Source organism: Epinephelus lanceolatus, chromosome 4 (genome assembly GCF_041903045.1).
Source record: "Epinephelus lanceolatus isolate andai-2023 chromosome 4, ASM4190304v1, whole genome shotgun sequence".
Classification (NCBI taxonomy): domain Eukaryota; kingdom Metazoa; phylum Chordata; class Actinopteri; order Perciformes; family Serranidae; genus Epinephelus; species Epinephelus lanceolatus.
In genome coordinates, this window is record NC_135737.1 from 31,281,106 (window position 1) to 31,301,467 (window position 20,362).

The window sequence follows — 20,362 nt, forward strand, 5'->3', positions numbered from 1 at the left end:
TTACATTATCTCTACTCTTAATGTTAGTGAACAATACTTTAGTTAGTGTAGTCTACCTAGTTAGCAAGCTAACTTACTAAGATTCTAGTCTATTGGCAACCTTGTTAGTATCGCCAACTCACTTAGCAAGCTAATAGCTTAGGGCTGTAATTGGTTGATTGCAATATTAGTCCAGGGATGGGATGTGGGCTGTTGATCCAGCAGCCTCTTACTTGGCAAAATCATGACATGCAGTAGTTATGGTAGTTAAATCCACTGAGACCACATTCTACCAGAGCTACCTGTCTTGTGACAGTACAGATTAAACAACTAAAATATGATGTGTTAACTTGTGAGCTTGCTGCTACTGGAAGGCAGATGTTGTTACCCTTGGACGGAGCCAGGTGAGCTCTTTCCCTCTGCTTTACTGTATGCTAAGCTAAGTTAACCAGCTTCTGGCTGTAGTCATGACAGAAAGCAAACAAGTGTATTTGACAAAAGTTTCCCTTAAATACTATTTTTTTTATTATTAAGTTTTGTTTTTTTTTGTCTCTCTTGTCTTTGTGTGCACCCATTGTACCCGTACATTCTTCCTCTTTGTTATGCTGGTGCTAAGAAAGGGGTTTTGACAGTTCACCAGAGCGAACCTCTCAGCTCATCTCACACTTGACAGCTGCTTAAAACAGTGTTATCTCTGAACTAATGTTAAACCCCCTTGACACACACACACACCTTCTCCCGTACACAAAGGGTCACAGCAGGACAAAGTGTATGAGCTTGGCAGCCTTGAACCTTTCCATCACGGGATTCCAAGGTCATTCCCAGAGGATTTAACAGATCAAAACGGCTGCCATTTTATCACCCTGCTGCCCTGCCAGCGTCGGACCAATAGCTATTTGACCCAGGGATTCCCATTGTCATGGAGATCCAGAGCTGGGGTGATTGAATAAAGCAAGGCGAGGTGTGCAGGCATCTCTGTGCAGGGTGGACCACAGCCCACTCTGACAGCTGTGTGTGTGTGTGTGTATGTGTGTTTAAGATAGAAAAGCACTGGCAGGGTTACCCTCTAAATCAGTGGAGAGACAGGGGTGTCAACAAGGCCTCAGACACACCATTCCACACATTCTGGGACACTGTGTGTGTGTGTGTGTGTGTGTGTGTGTGTAAGTGTACGTGCATATATGTGCATGCAGTAAAACGACTGTTTATTATCTGGTGAAGTCTGGTGACAGTTTTATGCTTGTCAGCTGTAGGTGTTATGGCAAAAAAAGAAACAGGGTAAAACTCAAATCACTAATAATATCAATAATATCTCAGTAATCAGTTTATGCCACAAGACAATTAGCTTGAATATGTAAAGTAAGACGGGAAACAGCTGCCCTTAAGCTCCATTATTAACTTGTAAATATTTAACATAATTCAACAGAGCTGATTTTATAGCTGCCAAGATTTGCATCCACTGCAATTTAACCTTAACCCTTGATTTTGTCTCGACACCTTGGAGTCAGATGGTTTCTACAGTCCATATTTTAGGCAACTATGGTTCATGAGCGTGAATATTATGGCTGACACTCACCTTGCCTGCGAAAGGAGGGGACTGTGGGGGAATGTGTTTTGCCGAATAATGCATCCACACTGTTACTTTAATTCTAATTATCTGTGAATTAGAATATATAAATAACCTTCAGGGAATATTGAAGGTTATTTTAAGGTTTTTAAAACCCTTCAGAGAACCTTCAGAGAATGTTCCCTAAAGGTTCTCTAACTCCTTTTTTCTTCTTAAAAACCTTAGATCTAAAAATTAGAACATTTAAATGACCTTCAGAGAACATTCCTGAGAAGTTCTCTAAAAACCATTGAATAACCCTCAGCGAATGTCACCCGAAGGTTCTCTGACAACCAATTAACTATTTAAAAAATGGTCAAAAACAAGATTCCATGCATAAATTTGCTAATAGGGAAAGCATCTCCCTGGTGCCCTTATTAAATAAAGAAAATATGCCTCGTGATTTAGCCTGCACATTACTTTACAAATAGCTGGCACTGAACAATTATTTATCCCACAGCTTTGCTCATTTAAAGTGTCTGAATCTTTTCCACTACAGCAGCAGTTTTGATTGGAGGAGACACAGGAATTCATCTCAGCTGACTGTCATCCTGACAGAGCTGATACACACACCCAATGCAAGGCTCAGCCCTGTTAATATTTTTGGCCAGTTACAATTGTGTTTGAACATCAGATCTGCTGCCAAAGACCTCACCTAGTAGCTTCTGTCTGTAATATCCCCTTTAGCTTCCAATTAGTCATTGAATAGACTGATCTTTCACATTCTTCACTGCTTTACTGCTTTACTGCTTCACTGCCATCTGTAATGTGAGATAACCCTTTGGCTGTATACATTTTCTTAAACAATGAAAATGTTTAAAATTCCATGGTTGCACATCAGTTATGTTTCCCTTTGAATGAATTAATTAGCCCTAGAAATGATCATGTGGCAAACATATTTCAGTCGCTGGAAAGATTTCATGAAGGAACTATGAATAAAACAGTTTTGGCTGATATACTTATGCACTTCTACCTGTTTTATCACCTTGGTTTTTTATGACTCTCATCCTCCATCCAAGAACAGACAGACGTGTGCTTGTATGGAGTCCCCAGAGATCAAAATCCCTATTTTAAAAAGCAGGACCTGGTTTCTTTATTCATCCATCTCTGTCATGCAGGCTCCAGCTAATTAGAATGCAAAGATGCCAGCAACATGAGTTTGGCCTCTGGCTACCGGCCTTGCATATCAAAGGGTGATGGCATGCCTCAGGGTGCACAAGTGGTTCCACTCTAGTTCTCATCGTTACACTGCTTTTTCAGAGCTTGGCTGATGTGCGAGGTGAAGCTGCCCTTGAGCACTGGCAAGGGAAATATACTCCTAATCTCCTGTTCAGAACCTGAAAGTGATATTTCCACTTGGCAGAACGTTGACTCCCATTGTTTACAAGTTCGTGAATGGCTATACCAAATGTACTGTTAAAATTAGACTGGTAAGATGGGGTTCAGAGTTTGTCTGGAAACAGCAGTTGAAAAACAAATCTCACAACAAGCTCCAGCTTTTGATCCTGCCACATGATCTTCATTAGCAGATGAATCATTCGTCAGCCACTAAGTAGTCGCTGTGGTGTGAATGTTTTCTCAAACAATTTAAACTTTCAAATACAGGTAACTTCTCCATGTGCTGGGGAATATTGTGTGACATGTTTGAAAGTTCCAGCTACTAAATGGAGCAAGTGGTATGATCGTTTTTCAGCTACTTAAAAGAAATGTAGAAAGTCAGATTGACTCGGGGTAACAGATTACAACAGAACTGTCAATCACACAAAGACAGAAAGTAAAATAAAATGGAAGCAGGATTGACTCTCTCCTTTTAAATTAAAGCTTTTCCCTTGCTGGTACCTTTGCCCAATTACTTCACCAACAAAGCACCTGACTGATGTCTCTGGGTATCATTTAACGCTCATAAATGAGTGAAGACTATTTTTATTTTTTATTTATTAGACTGTTTTGAAAAACAAGATGCGGAGCAGAATGTGGTTATGATGTCTGAGAGGGCAGCCATGGTCTCCTGTCAGACCAGCTGTTGTTTTGTAGACCAAACTGAGCGTGCTGTTAAGACGACCAAGGGTTCCCACTGGCCAGCAGCTCAGCCTGGCACTGCAATTACTGAGATGGCTGTGGACAGGTGAGGGCTTCATTACACAACACACTCGGATATAATTTCACACATGCTGACGCACGAGTGTTTCATGCTCACACTCACACATACAAAGACCACATCCAGTTCATGCATGCTGGAACATAACACTCACACCCAAAGGGGCTGTGGAGTCATTAATCTGGCTGTAGAGGAATTCATACACAGGATCTGAGCTAATTGGCTCCTTTGAGAGAGGAAGCAGACAGAGAGCAGCAACCAGGGCAGAAGAAAAGACGAGAGTACATCAATTACAATTTAGCAACATGCCTGAATGTGAATGACTGCTTGTATTTGATCAGCATCTGCCCTGATGTGCAGAGTATTGTGTTTTATTGGGAAGGAAGGAGTAAGTCAGCTAACCCACTGTGATAATACTCTTTCAATCTGATAATACAGCTTTATCCTCAGTTACCCGTATTTGAGTGCAGTTTGATGATGGATGAGTGAAATGGATGAAAAAGGAATGTCAAACACTCTCCCCAGGATAGTCATCCTATATTCTTACATTTTTATCCCCTAGTATCAAGTTAGCAGGGCCTATAGAATGATCCCTGGAGCATTTTTGTCTGTCTTTTGTTGGGAGATTAAGAAAGCATGCAGCATGGATTTGCCATCAGGGGTTTAGGTCCTATATGATGGAGCCGCAGGGCAAAACAATGGATGTCAGGACGGCTTGGATACCAAGTGAGAGATGGATAACAGCGAGGAGAAAAGATAGAATGCCCACTTACACAATAAGAGCAAACATAATCCTACCATTAGCTCAATACAATGGGCATATACCACAACATTAACAATGTGTCCCTGCTGGGATATTATACACTTGGAAATAAATAGCAGTATTAACCACGGGAAGCACAAACACCAAACAGTATTAAAATGTCTCTAGAGACACACTCTGAGCACAGACAGATTTTCTTTCCTTATATGGGTGATCTGCAAACACTTAACAGAAGGGCAGATACGAGCACTGGAAATTGCAAAGTAAAGCTGAAGCTAAGATGCCTGTTTTGTCACTAAATATTTTATGCTGCCAAACACAGGTTCAATTAACTGCTGCATCACATTGCGCTAACTGATGGAAAACAGCGACAACATTGTTAATTCTCTGCTTTGACCAGTCAAAATATCTTCTCTGAAAGAATTCTCAAAGGGCGCCACGAACCACCTCTACCCTGTATTAACATCAAAGGTCATGTGTGTAGAATTTAGGGACATCTACTGGCAAAAGTGGTATAAGCTACAAGTTTTCATTAGTTAATAAACACCTGAAAATAACAGTTTTTGTTTTCATTACCTTTAAGCCCAGTTCAGACCAAAGATTCGTGGCAAGATGAGTTGAAACATGCAGCTACTCGCAACGCACCGTTCTGCAACGTTTTAAAAACCTGCCAGTTCACACCAATGCAACTAGATGAGATGGTGTATCATCTCTATGCAACAACTCTTTGTACTTACGTTCTGATTTACAGCTTTGCAGGCTTATTTTGAGGCTGAATATAATTTGTAGCTTCTTAAAACAAGCACCATATGGACTGTATTTATAATAAATATGCCACAACAATATAAATAACCAGCACCGATTAATCAGTCAATCAGAATGTGTATGTGGGGGGCATAGGCACAAACACCGAGCAGCAGAAACGAACCATCGTCCGACTCCAACACACGAGGACGGAGAGAGCGGGCTCGGAGGGACAGAGCACTTGATGCAGCAGGCAAATATGTCATCTGTGGTTATTTGACTTGACCAGTGGACTTCACTATAAGCGGATTGGCTGTTGAAACAGGTGACGTGCTTTATGTTCTAAAACCAGCTGGCAATTTGACCAGCTGAGTTGCAGGTGACACCATCAGCTGGCTTGAGTCGAGCTCAGATCGGCCAGTAAACACTTCTGCAACTTTTCTCTGCATCATTCTAAAACGGATTCGCAAATCTTTGGTCTGAACCGTCGTTTTACATATGGAGCGGGTCCTCTTTCATGGAATCCACCACCCATTCATGTTTTCACGTTTACACATGGTCACCGTAGTTCTCCTTCACGCTCGGCACACAGGAGAAGTTTAGTTCTGCAACTTCACTCCTAGATGCCACAAAATCCTAAACACTAGACCTTTAACTGCATGAACCTGGACCATGAATGGCAACATCAGATTTTCATGAATCCTTTTAATTGTGTTAAGCCATTTCTTTTGAAGACAGCAGCCTTTTAACAGCCTTGAACCATCAGTGCAACCAAATTTTTTTTGTTTATGTTGGCAAAGTCATGTTTTATGTTAATAGTGTACATTTATTTAGCTATGTTTACATTTTATTATAAAATCCTGATGACTTCCTCTGTCCTTTTATTCATGTGATGCATGAAGTCTGGTGTATGTGTGATCAAAATAATTAAAAACAAGCTATAATCACATATTAATCCTACATGATGCCTTATATCAGAATGCTACATACAGTAAGCCATAAGGAGGAACTGAGCTGGTGCTGCTCCCCTTGGAGAACTGTCAGGAACTTTCAATGTTCAATGCTTGTTGCACCCGGACATAATAAAATGACGGACCATGGACGCTAGTGTGGAAAACAACGTGAAGGCAGTCAGGAGGAGTAAAGAGGACAAGAAAGTTCTTCGTAAACAGATTAAAGCCAGTCACACTCTGCTGAAACATGAAGGCATCACGACAGCATCGCAGCCTACAAAGGTAACGGAAATATAAACCGGAAGTGGCAACTGTCAGTGAGCAGAGCTAACATGTAGCTTCTAGCTAATTCTTTTCAAATGTACTGATTTACAGCTATTACACGTAATGAATATAATTCAAAGTTTATTCACAGCTCATGTGAGTTTAATGTAAGTTTAACGGAGAACATATGCTACTGGCTGGCTAGCCAATTATCAGGTATTTAATATTAGCTTGTATCTACTGATTTTAGTGATATAGAAGAAGAATAATAGCAGTTAAGGCTTTAGAAGTGACTTCTTATTTGCTATCTTGCAACTGGGAAAGATTTGCCAACCTGAAATGATTGTAGTGTGTCAGAGTGTGTCTCCAAACACAAGCCTGAATCAGTTTTAACAGTGAAGTCATATTTGCACAGGACATTTACTATGGTTTGTGGTATCCAAGGGCACATGACAACAGGAAATGGGTGACATAGAGATGACACTGGGCGAGAAGCAGGGTACACCCTGGACAGGTTGCCAGAGTATCGCAGGGCTGACACATACAGGCTGAAAACCATTCATGCTCACATTCACTCCTATGGGCAATTTAGAGTCACCAATTAACCTGCATGTCTTTGGACTGTGGGAAGAAGCTGGAGTACCTGGTGAAAACCCACGCTGACAGGGGGAGAACATGCAAACTCCACAATGGGTTCGATCCAGGAGCCCTCTTGCTGTGAGGTGATAGTGCTCATCACTTCGCCACTATGCCCCCAGTTTTGGATGTCAAAATCAACCAGTCTACCTCTGTCTCTGCCACAGAGTTTGGTGGTGGCTAATGGAGGCCTGGGGAACGGCGTTAGTCGAGAGGAGCTGTCTGCAGCGCTGAAAGAGATGGGAGAGGTGGACACACTGATCATGCCCCCTCAGAAGCCCTACGCTTTTGTCACATACAGGTACAGGTGCTGCTTGGACAGCATTATATCACACAAGGAAGTTATTTTAAATCTTTAAAACTTCCCTGGAAGATTTTGGTTTAAACCTCACACTGTTGTTATTGTTGTTCTGTTTCCAGATCTGAGGAGAGTGCTCGGAAAGCTCACATCCACCTCAACGGGGAAAAGCTTCAATGCAGAGAGAGCAACGTTACACTCTACCTTAGTTATGTTGACTCAGGTACTTGCCTTAAACATTGACACCCACAATAACAACCATTTGATTTGTTTGTGGGCTTTGTGCTCTGGAAATCATGTCTGATCAGAAACATATTCCTGTAGCCAGTACTGTATGGTCTGTTAATGTGTGTATGCAGTTACGTGTAAAGAGGAGACAGCCGTTCCTTTGCCAGAGGGATTAGTCTTGGTGGAGGATTTTGTGTCTCCGGAGGAAGAGAGTCTGCTGCTCACTGCTATTGACTGGTCATCTACTAATGATGATGTCACTGGTGAGAGACTGCATAATGTATTCATCTGTTTGTGTTAGTTTTTTAAAATTCTGGCTCAAGTTGTTATGTTGAACTTCTTGTTATCACCCAGGAACTTGATTGTAAGTCTTTGTTTTTAACATTGGCTGTAACATCAGTGTAACGAGTAGGCAGATTAGAGCAGTAGTAATGGAAAAAATTAGTTTGAAAAAAATGGCATTGGTGGATCTTTAAAATCCACTAACTTCATTTTAATGCCTTACAGCTCAAAAAGCTCTGAAGCACAGAAGAGTCAAACATTATGGCTTTGAATTTCGCTACGACAATAACAATGTGGATAAGGATAAACCATTAGCTGCAGGTAAGCTTTCTTTTTTAAAAATCTAAATAGTTTTTCCTCACAATCAGGGTTTTATGGGTCATATTTTCATTAGTATTGCCGCCATTCCTATCTCTATCACAATAATATTTCAGTTACTGCTATGTCAGTAGGAAAAAGTATCAGAGGAGCTTATGAGTGTGATTGTGTATGTCTAGGTATTCCTCAGGAGTGTCTTCCTGTTCTGGAGCGGTGTGTGAAGTGCAAACACATCAACATCATGCCAGACCAGCTGACTGTCAACCAGTATGAGGCTGGACAGGGTGAGTTATAGTGTTATCTATAATGACTCACTTCATGCGTTTCACAGGTTATCATCAAAGGTTATGTACACATGACTGACCACATGTGACAGCTAGTTAAAAAATAATGGAATGTTATTAAAAAATAGTTTATATTCATGAATAAATGCAATCCCCAAAATATCAATGTTTTCACCTTGGAGTGTTCCAGGAATCAGTATTTGGTGGCATGATTAGTGAATTTCTAATCAAAACCATATTGTCTGATGAGCTGCAGGGTTTTAAAACAGACATGGAGTGACAAGGGGGCTTGCAGAGAGCTGTGAAAACCAGACATGTAACAATACAGATGTTTATAATTTATTTAGGATCATTTATTCATCTCAGAGGCTGCAGCTACACTGTATGTGGTGAGAAAATCAAGTAAAAAACTGTGAGGAGGAGAGCAGACTTACTGTGTTTTCAGGCTGGTTAGTGAAACCACTCAGTTCAATGTTCTAACAAAATACATGCACACTTTATCGACGTTCCCCACAAGGTGGCAGCAAAACCTTTACAACGTGCAGAGATGAGGGCTGATAAACATCATTGGTTTCTTTCAGCTGTTTGTTAATAGATTTACAGTACAGGCAAACATTTTAGGGCTGAAATAAGGACATTGAAAATGATTTTTTAAATTAATTACGCTCATGTTTTCAAGCTTCAGTACATAGAGTAAAGTTTATGATTAGATTTCTGAATGATTTGAGTGTCAGGCACCACAAAAGCTTTGATGGTGTCCATCAGAAATGCAAACAAGTTGAAGCTAAACGTTTTTACATCTTGAAGAACCTTGATGCATTTCGATTTGTCTAACTATTTTGATTCTATGTGTATGTTTTATAATATTTTCAGGTATTCCTCCTCACGTGGACACTCACTCTGCCTTCGAGGACACCATCCTGTCACTGAGTCTGGGGGCAAAGGTAAGAAGTCAGTCCAGCATGTTGTGCATAAACATTTAACAAACTCCAGCTAATATTGTGTGCAGAGAAATTCCCACCGCAGCCCTGTGGGTTGGTAATTTGCCCGTCCATTGAAGTCATCAGTCAGCTTATGTAGCCAGTATCGACTGGTGGTGCTCAAGGTGCATTCATCAATAATTCAAAGGAAAGTTCTGCATTTAAAGATTAAAAAAGTGTTTGTTTAGAGAAAACAGTTTTCACAGTCGAGCATAAAACAGCAACACAAAGTTAGAAGGCGCGTGTAAGTGGAAATATAGTGCTGTCAGACATGTGTCTTTCTGTTTGTACGCCTTCCTGTGTCAGCGACTGATCAATCAAATTAAGCGTCACTTCACTGACCACTGTGATTCATCTGTCTCAGGGGGCACGACTGTTAGAGATGAGTGTGTGCAACAGTATGTTTGTCCTTGTGATTTAACTGAGAACATTTTGTCATCTCGCTCGCTACATCTCGTTCTTTTCTCCCTCTGACACACTCATATACTGTAACTGTGGCCTTCAGTTGATACAAGATACAGTTAATGACTCCTCCAGAGGTGTCTCCCTGGTCGTGGACATTTTGTAAACAATTGATGAACGGAGGAGATACAGAGTTTTCTTTTTAACAGTGGGTTTTGTTTTGTCCTTGACTGCTCGAGGTGTGACTAGACTGTGATGCTGGTTCAGTCTCTGCAGGGAGACGGCTGTAGATGAACACCCATCTGTCCCTGCTTGTCTGGAAAGCAGAGGCTCTATTAGCAATCCGCTGTCATCTGTCACAGCATCTGTCTCACACACACAGACTGACAGACAGCATGTGTGTGTAGTACAGTGTGTTCTTTATCCCAGCTCTTCGATGGTGATTTTGAGCTACAAAAAGTGTACAGTAGGCATATTATATCAGGTGCTTAGGGAAAAAGGCAGACACTGTATTGAGAAGAAAGGCGTCTGCACACTCTCTAACGATTGTTTTCATTGTCCATCGTTTTCTCGATTAATCGGTTAGTTGTCTCGTCTATAAAATGTCAGAAAATAGTGTAGTGTTTCCCAAATCTCAAGATGATGTCCTTAAATGACTTTTTTGTCCTAACGCAAACATACTCAGTTTACTGTCACAGAGGAGTAAAGAAACCAAAACAGTATTCACATTTAAGAAACTAGAATCGGGGAATTCTGATTTTTTTTCCTTTAAAAAATTAGTCAACCGTATTAGTTAGCAATTGATTTAACAGTTGTCAACTAATTGACCCCCAAGGAGGGTAGAATGGAGTGTGAGGTGGATCGGCAGTTTAGCGTGGCATCTGCAGTGATGCAGGCACTGTTCTGGGCCGTTGTGCTGAAGAGGGAGCTGAGCCGGAAGGTGAAGCTTTCGATGTACTGGTCCATCTACGTTCCAACCCTTATCTATGGTCATGAGCTCTGGGTAATGACTGAAAGAATGAGATCACGGATACAAGCAGCCGAAATGAATTTCCTCCGTGGGGTGGCTGGGCTCAGCCTTAGAGATAGGGTGAGGAGCTCTGACATCTGGAGTGAGCTCGGAGTAGAGCCGCTGCTCCTTCCGGTCGAAAGGGGTCAGTTGAGGTGGTTCAGGCATCTGATCAGGATGCCTCCTGGGCAGGTCCCACTGGTAGGAGGCCCTGGGGCAGACCCAGAACACGCTGGAGGGATTACATATCTCATCTGGCCTGGGAACGCCTTGGGGTCCCCCAGGAGGAGCTGGAAAGTGTTGCTGCGGAGAGGGACATCTGGAAAACTTTGCTCGGCTTCGGATAAGCGGTTGAAAATGGATGGATGGACAATTAGAACGAAAGATTGATTGAGCACAAGTATATTTTAACATGACTTCCTCATTGGGTAATTCTCGACAGTTGGGAGGGATCACCAGAGGCCTCACAATACAATATTATCATGACACTAAAGTTACGTTACAATATTATTGCAATTGTAAACATTTTGTGATATGCTGAGTATTGCGATAACATACGTTGCAATATGTTGTGATTTATTACCTTTTTTTTGAACTGCAAATGATGTCCCCAAAGCAAAACTTTGTCAACACCTGTTTTATCTAATAGGATAAAGTTTTCAGTCTGTCACATCAGCCGTTTTTTTGTAGCAGCAAAAGGTTTCAAGTGGACTGAAAAGGCAATTGATTTATTATTCTGGTAGCTGAGCAAAACTTGTATTTGCACTTCGCAGTGTATTGATACAATATTACCATGCAAAATATTGCAGTATGATGCTGTGTTGATTATTTACCCCACCCCTACTTGACGCCAAGAGGACTTCATCTGATTCAACTCCCATGTTGAGCTCGTCCATCAATACCTCAACACGCACAGATCAAATTATATGTAATATTTACAACACAAAACTCAGAGACACAGTGTCCATTACATTGATCAATACAGTGAATTAAAATATTCCAAAACTCAAAAGCAAGATTCACTGAATATGGTGATGTAATGATTATACAGAGAGTATATTAAATAACATATTTCGGAAACTGTTTGGAGATGTGATACAAGAGGAGTAAAGCTTGTGTGTGTGTGTGTGTGTGTGTGTGTGTGTGTGTGTTCGTGTGTGCGTGCATGCGTGTGTGTGCATGCGTGCGTGCATGCATGCGTGTGTGCATGCGTGTGTGAGAGAGAATGATGGATAGTCTTGTAGTAAAGTGCAGCTGCCAGCATCACCATTGATTTAGTCACATTCCACCAGTTTCATTGATTGGCTAATACTCCTCGGATGGGAACAGCACAGTCCTGCCTGTCGTGTGTGTGTGTGTGTGTGTGTGTGTGTGTGTGTGTGTGTGTGTGAGTGAGAGACAGAGAGAGATTTTCAGATGTGGTTTCAGGCAAAGATCAGATAATTTGCTGGGGTTGCATGTACATCACTCTCTCACAATAATACACAAACACTTCACATCTGTCTGTCGTTCACACAGATGCACACACACATGCATGCAAACGCGCGCGCGCACACACACACACACACACACACACACGCCCCTGCTTCACAAAATCCAATTTTCCCGCTGTCAGAAGTTGGAGGGATGCAGTTTGAAATCGTGTAGATGTAATTTCCCAGCAGAGCTCATGCTGTTATGTGCTGTAAGGAAGCATCAGGATCAAACACCAACGCTGGGGTGGAGATGTGTCTGCTGGTTGTTAGTGAGGGAGCAAGCAGAGTGTGTGCAGTCACGCTGGGTGACGTCACACAAATCTGTTGAGTAAAAGGAAGTAATTCAGCACAGTAATACTGCATGAACAATAACTATACATACTCAATTTACTACTACTAATACTCAAGTTGCTGCTGGAAGACGCAACATTTCCTTATTTTGCTGCTTCACAAAAACGTTTATACATAACAACAATGTTTTATAGAGAACTGAAAGTTGTATCCTACTGCTGTGTGTGTGTGTGTGTGAGAGTGTGTGTGAGAGTGAGAGAGTGATCTTCTCAGTGTTCATATGAATGGTCCATACTTTCTTATTTTTGCGTGTTTTGCTACAGACGGTGATGGAGTTTCGTCACCCCAATGGTCGTCTTGTTGCTGTGGTGTTGCCAGGACGCAGCCTCCTGGTGATGAGGGGAGAGAGCAGATACCTGTGGACCCACGGGTGAGCCGACTGTGTCAGATGCATCAGTCTTCTTCTAGGAGTCAGTTCATCTTGACGTGAACTTTAGGTCGAGTGACAGGGCTTTTCTTCCTCGATTACATTGTAGTAGAGCTCAGAAAAACTGAATTTATTGACATTTCTCTGGGCTTCAATAGAGTCTGTCTGTGGGCTTTCCCCTCACATTTTTAATCCCCTCACACATGAGGATCAAACTGATGACAGGCTTGGGCTTTTGTTACATCCTTCTGGTGCTCACACAAAGTACACCGACTTTACAGCTGCTATCAGTTTGTTTAAGCTAGTCAACAACAAGCACAACTGTCTCTCATCTTCTCTCAGGATAACTCCTCGGAAGTTTGACACAGTGCCGGCCTGCGACCCACAATCCCTTGCTCATACAACGCCTGACCTCGGGACTCACAGCAATCTCACTCTGAGCAAGAGGGGCACCCGTACTTCTTTCACTTTCCGCAAGATCAGACATGAACCCTGCTGTTGTGGTAAGAATCTGCACAATAAAACACTTGGTGTTTGATAACACAAGAGTGCACTGGGCTGTCGATACTGTAATTTTACATACAACATGTACTGCACATCTGTCCATCTTGTGAGCGGGATCCCTCCTCAGTTGCTCTGTCTGAGGTGTCTTCCATATTTTTTCCTTGTTACAGTTTTTTTGCGGGAGTTTTCCATACCTGCTGCCCTCTAAGGCAGTTGTGAGTTGTGAAATTGGGCTATAAAATAAAATTGAATTGACTAATACAAATTAAACTTTAGGTTGCCTACTTGAATAATATAATCAGTTGCTTTTTCAGTCCACCAGATCCGTTTTACTGCTCCAAAAAGTGCCTGAAGTGAGATGAACAGACTGAAAACTTTATCTTTGGGGACATAATTAACAGTTGGAAAAAGGCAATAAATCACAATATATCACAATACATTTTATTGCATTATATCGCAACATATTTAAAATCGCAACAGTATTGTATCGTGACTTAAGTATCATGATAATATCGTATCGTGGATCCTCTGGTGATTCCCACCCCTATTTATATAGTACATTTCATATGAGAGATGCAGCCTGAAGTTCTTAACGATAAAATAAAGGCGCAACACATTGAAACAAGGGCAAACAGACAGAAAAATTAGACAGTACAATGAAAGTAGATCATATATGCAAGTGCAAATATAAGAAACAGAGAGCAGAAAGAATATGGTGCCACCTGGAGATACATACACAAACTGTTTTCCCTCCTGCCATCGGAAAGAGGCACCAGAGCATCTCTGCCACATCCTGCAGAATGCTTTAAAGCTTCTACCCACAAGCTATCAGGATTATTAACAAACTGTGTCTCCTGCTGTGTCAACATCGAACTAAACACTGCATCGGTGGACCTGTGTTGCACTGAGCACTTTAAATTTGTCGCACCTTTTACTTGAATGACTGTGCAGCTATATGTGTGCTGCACCTGTACTTTTATTTCTTGCTGTGTATATATATATATATATATATATATATACACACACACACACACACATATATATATATATATGTATGTTCTTTTCTGTTGACCTGCTGTGGGCTGGGATAACAGATACATAAGAAAAATGACAAACTGATTCTTAAATCTTGAGTAATTAAATCAAGAGATTTATTTAAAAAAAAACAAGAGCAAAAACAAGGTCTGTCACAAACCATTAAAAGCTTTAAAAACAATTAAAATAACCGTAAAATCTATTCTTAAAGATACTGGGAACTAATGGGGTGCAGCTGAAACAGGGCTAATAACTCTTTTTTTATTTTAGGGCAAAAACCCCTCTTCAGGCTAAATTCTGCCCTGAATCCTCCTGTTTATCACCTGTAGAATAAATATGATGCGCAGTCTGGTGGAAACGTCTGTCTTACAGTTCGACTCCTTCCTTCTCCTCTCTCCAGCCTTCCCCTCTGCCTGTGACAGTCAGGGAGCTCCCTCAGCACCCTCTCCGCCGTCTCCTCCCTCACTACCCTGTTGCCATGCCGACGCAGCCCTCCTGGAGGAGGAGTACGTGCACCGGGTGTACGACGCCATCGCCTCCCACTTCAGCAGCACCCGGCACTCCCCCTGGCCTCGCGTCTGCGACTTCCTGTCGTCGCTCCCACCTGCCAGCGTGCTGGCTGATGTGGGCTGTGGAAACGGGAAATACCTGGGTGTCAACCCAGAGGTGATTGCAGTGAGTGTCATCGTGTGTTTCCATGATGTCTGTAATTCTGTCATACTTTACTGATCCCAGCGGGGACATTTCCTTTTCCATTTCGTTTTTATTGCCACTGCTTCTTAGATTATGGCTACTGTAAAATGCCACACAACTTCATAAGTCAATTATGTACAGAAACATGGCATCGCTGCAGGGGCTGTTCCACATACAGTCAGCAAAGTGGCTGCAGCACAGACCGCAAACAAATGAGGTGGAACACCTCTGCTGCTTCTCATAGATAGTAGGGACTCTGACAGATTCAGACGGACATGATGGCAGAGGCCTGTGTCATGATCAGTGTGATGGAGATGAGCCTGACACATCCAATAACCCCAATAACCATACATCATAATGGTACATGGACAAGCCACAAGGTTAGTCCTTGTCCAAGTAACCATTCCAACCATTGTTGCAAACCACACTTCAATGCAGAGGTTGAAATATATTTTGGTAAGGCTTTTAAAATCGTTCAACATTTTGGAAAATCTTCTTGTTTGTTTGTAGATGAGATTTAGATGAGAAGACTAACTACTTCCAAGAGAAAAAAATTACACCCATCAGCATCTTTTTAGACATCACTGATCTTCTTTATTTAACACATACACAAAAATGTAAAATCAACAATTTATGGTTTTAAGGGGGGGCTACCTTCTGGAAGTGGGGATGCATGACAATATCGGCACATCATCATCCTCTTGGCAGATAAGAACTGTCAAATGAGATATCAGCATCGACCTGAAATGAACTTTTCTGCCAAATATGACAGGTCGATGAGATGACACTTTAAATATACGACTTTAATTAGTCTAAATAGGTCAGATTTGCCCTGGTTGTGGCTATTGTCAGGAGTGTCTCAGGGAGAGCGTTATCTAAGCCTGGTAAGGATGTATTTTACAGTTTGTTTGAAAACGTTACATAAAAATGAATATGGCATGCTTTACATATGTTATTTTACATGTTATCTCAAGAACGGCTTGAGGTAACTTCCTCAAATTTGGCACAAACATCCACTTAAATTTACGGTGAACTGATTAGACTGTGGTGGTCAGAGTTCACTGTGACTTTGTGTCCATCTCATTTTGTGAACATGACCATTGACCATTTGGTGGTCGAAGGTGAATGGTCAAAGTCACTGTGACCTCACAGAACATGTTTGTGGCCATCACTCAAAATTTCATATGCTGATTATGACAAAACTTCACACAATTGTCTAATAGGATACAATGATGAAGTGATGGCATTTAATATCCAAAAGGTCAAAGGTCAGCTGTACTGTGACATCATAATGTTTTGCAGGAACACTTTCAACATTGTTTAAGATCATATCTCAGGAGCAGAAGAGGAAACATTTGGTCAGATGCTGAATCACAGACACTAATCGTGGGTGTCCACCTTGAATCTGTGATGATTGTATATATCGTCTGTGCTGCTGGGGGAAGATGTGTGTGAAGCATCCATGTTTTCACGGATTCAGACTGTAAGCGCAGCTTGAAGAGTTTGTGGAGGCGCACATCCACAAGGCACTAATTCTAGTTTCTGTTTGGAGAGAGGCAGGTTCACTGTTAATGCGAAGAAAGGCTAAACTTATTCCAACTTCAGTGCTGTACTTAACTTAAATTCATATTCAATTGTATCATCTCACCCTCAGAAATAAGGCATATACTGTAAGCTACATCTTGCAGTAGCTTTAAATAAAGCCTCTTGCAAGACGTAGTTTTTAAAAAAATCAGATGTTTGCATCATTCCACTTTGCTTGGGCGAGAAGCTGCTGTTTCTTTACTCACCTCCCTGTGTGAGTCTGACTGGTCGTGTGAATAGTGATGCTTTGGTTTAACAGTAAGTCATATTGTTCACATGAGGGCAGATATCTGTCATCAGTTAGTAGCTAGTTTGTTTTTGACATGAATAAACATCATCTCTCATTTACAATGAGCTGAATAAACCACAGTGATGCACCTAGGGATGATATCCTCGGTGCTGAGGCCTGTGTTGCTCTTCTGATTTCTGCTGGCTGTCATTGTTTGTATTAGCTCAGTTTCCATGGCAATATCCTACATTTTCTGTTTACGTATGCACACTGGGATGTTCATGTTTGGGATTTGGAGGTGCGTGTAAGCAGCTTATCCTGACTCAGACCGTAACCGTGATAAATCATTACTGAGAACACTGTGATCATGCAGGTCACACACACACACACACACACACACACACACACACACACACACACACCAACTTTCTGGGTTGAATCTGCTGTTTTTCTCTCCTGAATCTGTTTCATTCGCTCTGCACTTTCTCTCTGTTCTCTCTGCATTTCCCTCTCTCCTCTCATTCTCTCTCCCGTCGCAGATTAACACTGTTAACCCTCCCAGTTTCAACTGAAATGAAAAAGCTCGACCTTTGTGTGTTTGAATGTCAGTAACAGATTGAGTGTGCGTGTATTTCTCACCATCTCTTATCGCCGCTGTCTCTTTTGGGAGTAGGTCATAAGAAGCTTGATTGAATCGCTTTCTGAGACTAAATGTGTTGGAAATGATCATTATTGTCACGCAGTCACCACCCTCCTTTCCTCTCTTCCTTTTGCATTTCCTTCCAGCTTCCCTAAGCCATACTTCTCTCCACTTACTGCATTTCTTTGTTTTGTATTTCACTTCTATCCACTTCCTTCATTCTCTGTATTTAATCTAACTCTAGTAGTTAGTAGGGTCATATTAAAATTTAAGAATGCATTCGTACATTCAGCTAAGAATTGGACCTCTCTGGTCTATGGTACCTGTATGTCTACCTGTACCTGTATCTGTATCTGCTTCTTATTATGTGTCTGTGTGTGTTTTGTCTCTTCAGGTTGGCTGTGACCGTAGCAGCGCTCTTGTCCAAATCTGTGCAGAGAGGGGTTTCCAGGCGTTCGTATCTGATGCTCTCCGCGTCCCTCTGCGATCAGCCTCCTGTGACGCCTGCATCTCTATAGCTGTCATACACCACTTCTCCACACAGGTATGCATCACTAGCTTGTTCACCGGCCACTTGAACTCATACTCATACTATACCAATGCCCAGGAACTGCTGGAGGTTTTTTAGGATCTCAGGAACTTTACCACAGTTTCAACTACAGGCAGCATTTTTAAGTTTTGGCTACTGGGCATAGATCCAAATTTAGGACAAAGCCCTTATCTCTCAGATTTGTACTTTTAAAGGGTCAGGAACCGTTGGGGTGGACATTGTGGCGCTGAACGGCACTGATTAGAATTTGGTGACACTGAAATTGTTCTTGTTGTATTATTCAGTCCCTCCAGGATTTTGTGGGCTTTTTTTGGAGCCTCAAATGCTTGATTTCACGGCAGCATTTATAAAAAAAAAACTGTGTTGCACGTTGCAATGTTTTTAGGTGTTTTTTACAATGAAATTGTGAGACCAACTGAAAATTGCAAAAATAGTATAATTTGTTTGTGTAATTAATTTAAAATTGAAGGCAGCTTGTTCCAGTGAGAATTATACTGCACTAATATTACCACTAACCGTGTATATTTAAACTCACCTTGATTCTTTTAGCATCTTAAATAGGTCTGGAAGCAACAGCCTCTGTCATGGTGATTCATCTGGTCTGTTGTCAGAGTGATTCAGCCATTGTTCAGCTGTATTTTGTGGTAGAAAAATGCTTGTCAGTCAATGATTTTTGTTTGTGTTCCACCACAGCATTGCACACAATGCAAAGCGGTTTATCTGCGCTTTTGTGCAGAACATCAGGGAACTGCCTTGTATGGTCTTTAGAGGTAATTTTGGTTAGCAAATGTGAGACATTAGTGTCACACATATCTGCATCTTTACAACCTGAAACAAGAAGTGAGATTGGTGATGTCAGGTAAGTGTGAAGGCGGGGGAGAGAGAGAGGGGGAATGACATGCAGCAAAGGGCCACAGGCTGGATTCGAACCTGGGCCGCTGCGGCAACAACCTTGTACATGGGGCGTCTGCTTTACCCACTAAGCCACCGACGCCCCAGGGCTGAACATTTTTAAGTTAGGAAATTATCATTACTCTAATTAATATAAATATATAAAGAAATAATTATGTTATTAGTGTTTTATGTTTCAAAACAAGCCATAGTATTTAATACTTTATTTTAGTGCTTTGCTGAACCATCACATTCAAACACAAACTTATGCTAATGTGTGGTCTTTGAGTTAGCTTATTAGTTCATGCGGCTAGGAGAATGTGAGAGAAATGGTCCGATACATAGTTTGCCTATGTGTTTGTGTTGTAGGAGCGTCGGCTGGCAGCAGTGAAGGAGCTGGTGAGACTTTTGAAGCCTGGAGGTCGAGTGCTCATCTACGTTTGGGCTTTTGAACAAGAGTACAACAAGCAGAAGTCCAAGTACCTCAAAGACCAGAACAAAGAGCATCCTGAGAACCACATCTCCACTGAGAACACACCAGGAGACAGCCAGGGACCTCGCGGGATTTATGGCAAACTTAGCGTGCACAAAAACCGCACAGCCTTCAACACCAAGGACCTGTTGGTTCCCTGGCACCTGAAAGACGGGAAGAAACGAGTGGAGGAAGAGTCAGGAGAGGGTGGGAAGAAGGATAAGAGGAAAGAGAAGTCCAAAAAGACTTCAGGGAACACCTGCTCAGACTGTAATTCGAGTTCCAAATTAGACTCTACGCTTGACCCCAGTCCTGACTCCAACATGTCCTCTGGATCAGGTCTTGACACCTGTGATGCCACTCACAGCCCAGACTCCAAACCTAGTCCAAGCGGTGACACAAGCAAGACCTCTGCTCTGAAGTCTGAGAGCAGCCCAGCGCCTGTTTTTCACCGCTATTACCACGTGTTCCAGCAGGGGGAGCTGGAGCAGCTGTGTGGTCAGGTGACTGGAATCAAGGTGCAGAGCAGCTACCATGATCAGGGAAACTGGTGTGTTATATTAGAGAAGGACTGACACACTTATAATTTAGGATGTAACTAATTTAGTTACATCACACATATTCTAACTAGTGTAAACAAAGAATAAATTACAGGATCTTTTATTTATTAAAATGCAAAAAGGTGAAGAGACAAGTGCCATTAAATAAATTCACTGATTTTACAAAA

The 20,362-nt window shown here is 41.7% G+C and overlaps 1 protein-coding gene across 1 annotated transcript; it reads left to right on the plus strand.

Annotated features, from left to right (window-relative positions):
• Positions 1-6,248: 6,248 nt before the first annotated feature.
• Positions 6,249-20,362, plus strand: alkbh8 (alkB homolog 8, tRNA methyltransferase). Its single transcript, XM_033630577.2, has 12 exons — positions 6,249-6,425; positions 7,211-7,344; positions 7,464-7,564; positions 7,701-7,832; positions 8,077-8,172; positions 8,349-8,453; positions 9,327-9,397; positions 12,934-13,040; positions 13,380-13,540; positions 14,977-15,251; positions 18,117-18,266; positions 19,533-20,362. Exons 1-12 carry the CDS (start codon positions 6,288-6,290, stop codon positions 20,208-20,210), a joined length of 2,148 nt encoding a protein of 715 aa, XP_033486468.2. The 5' UTR covers positions 6,249-6,287; the 3' UTR covers positions 20,211-20,362.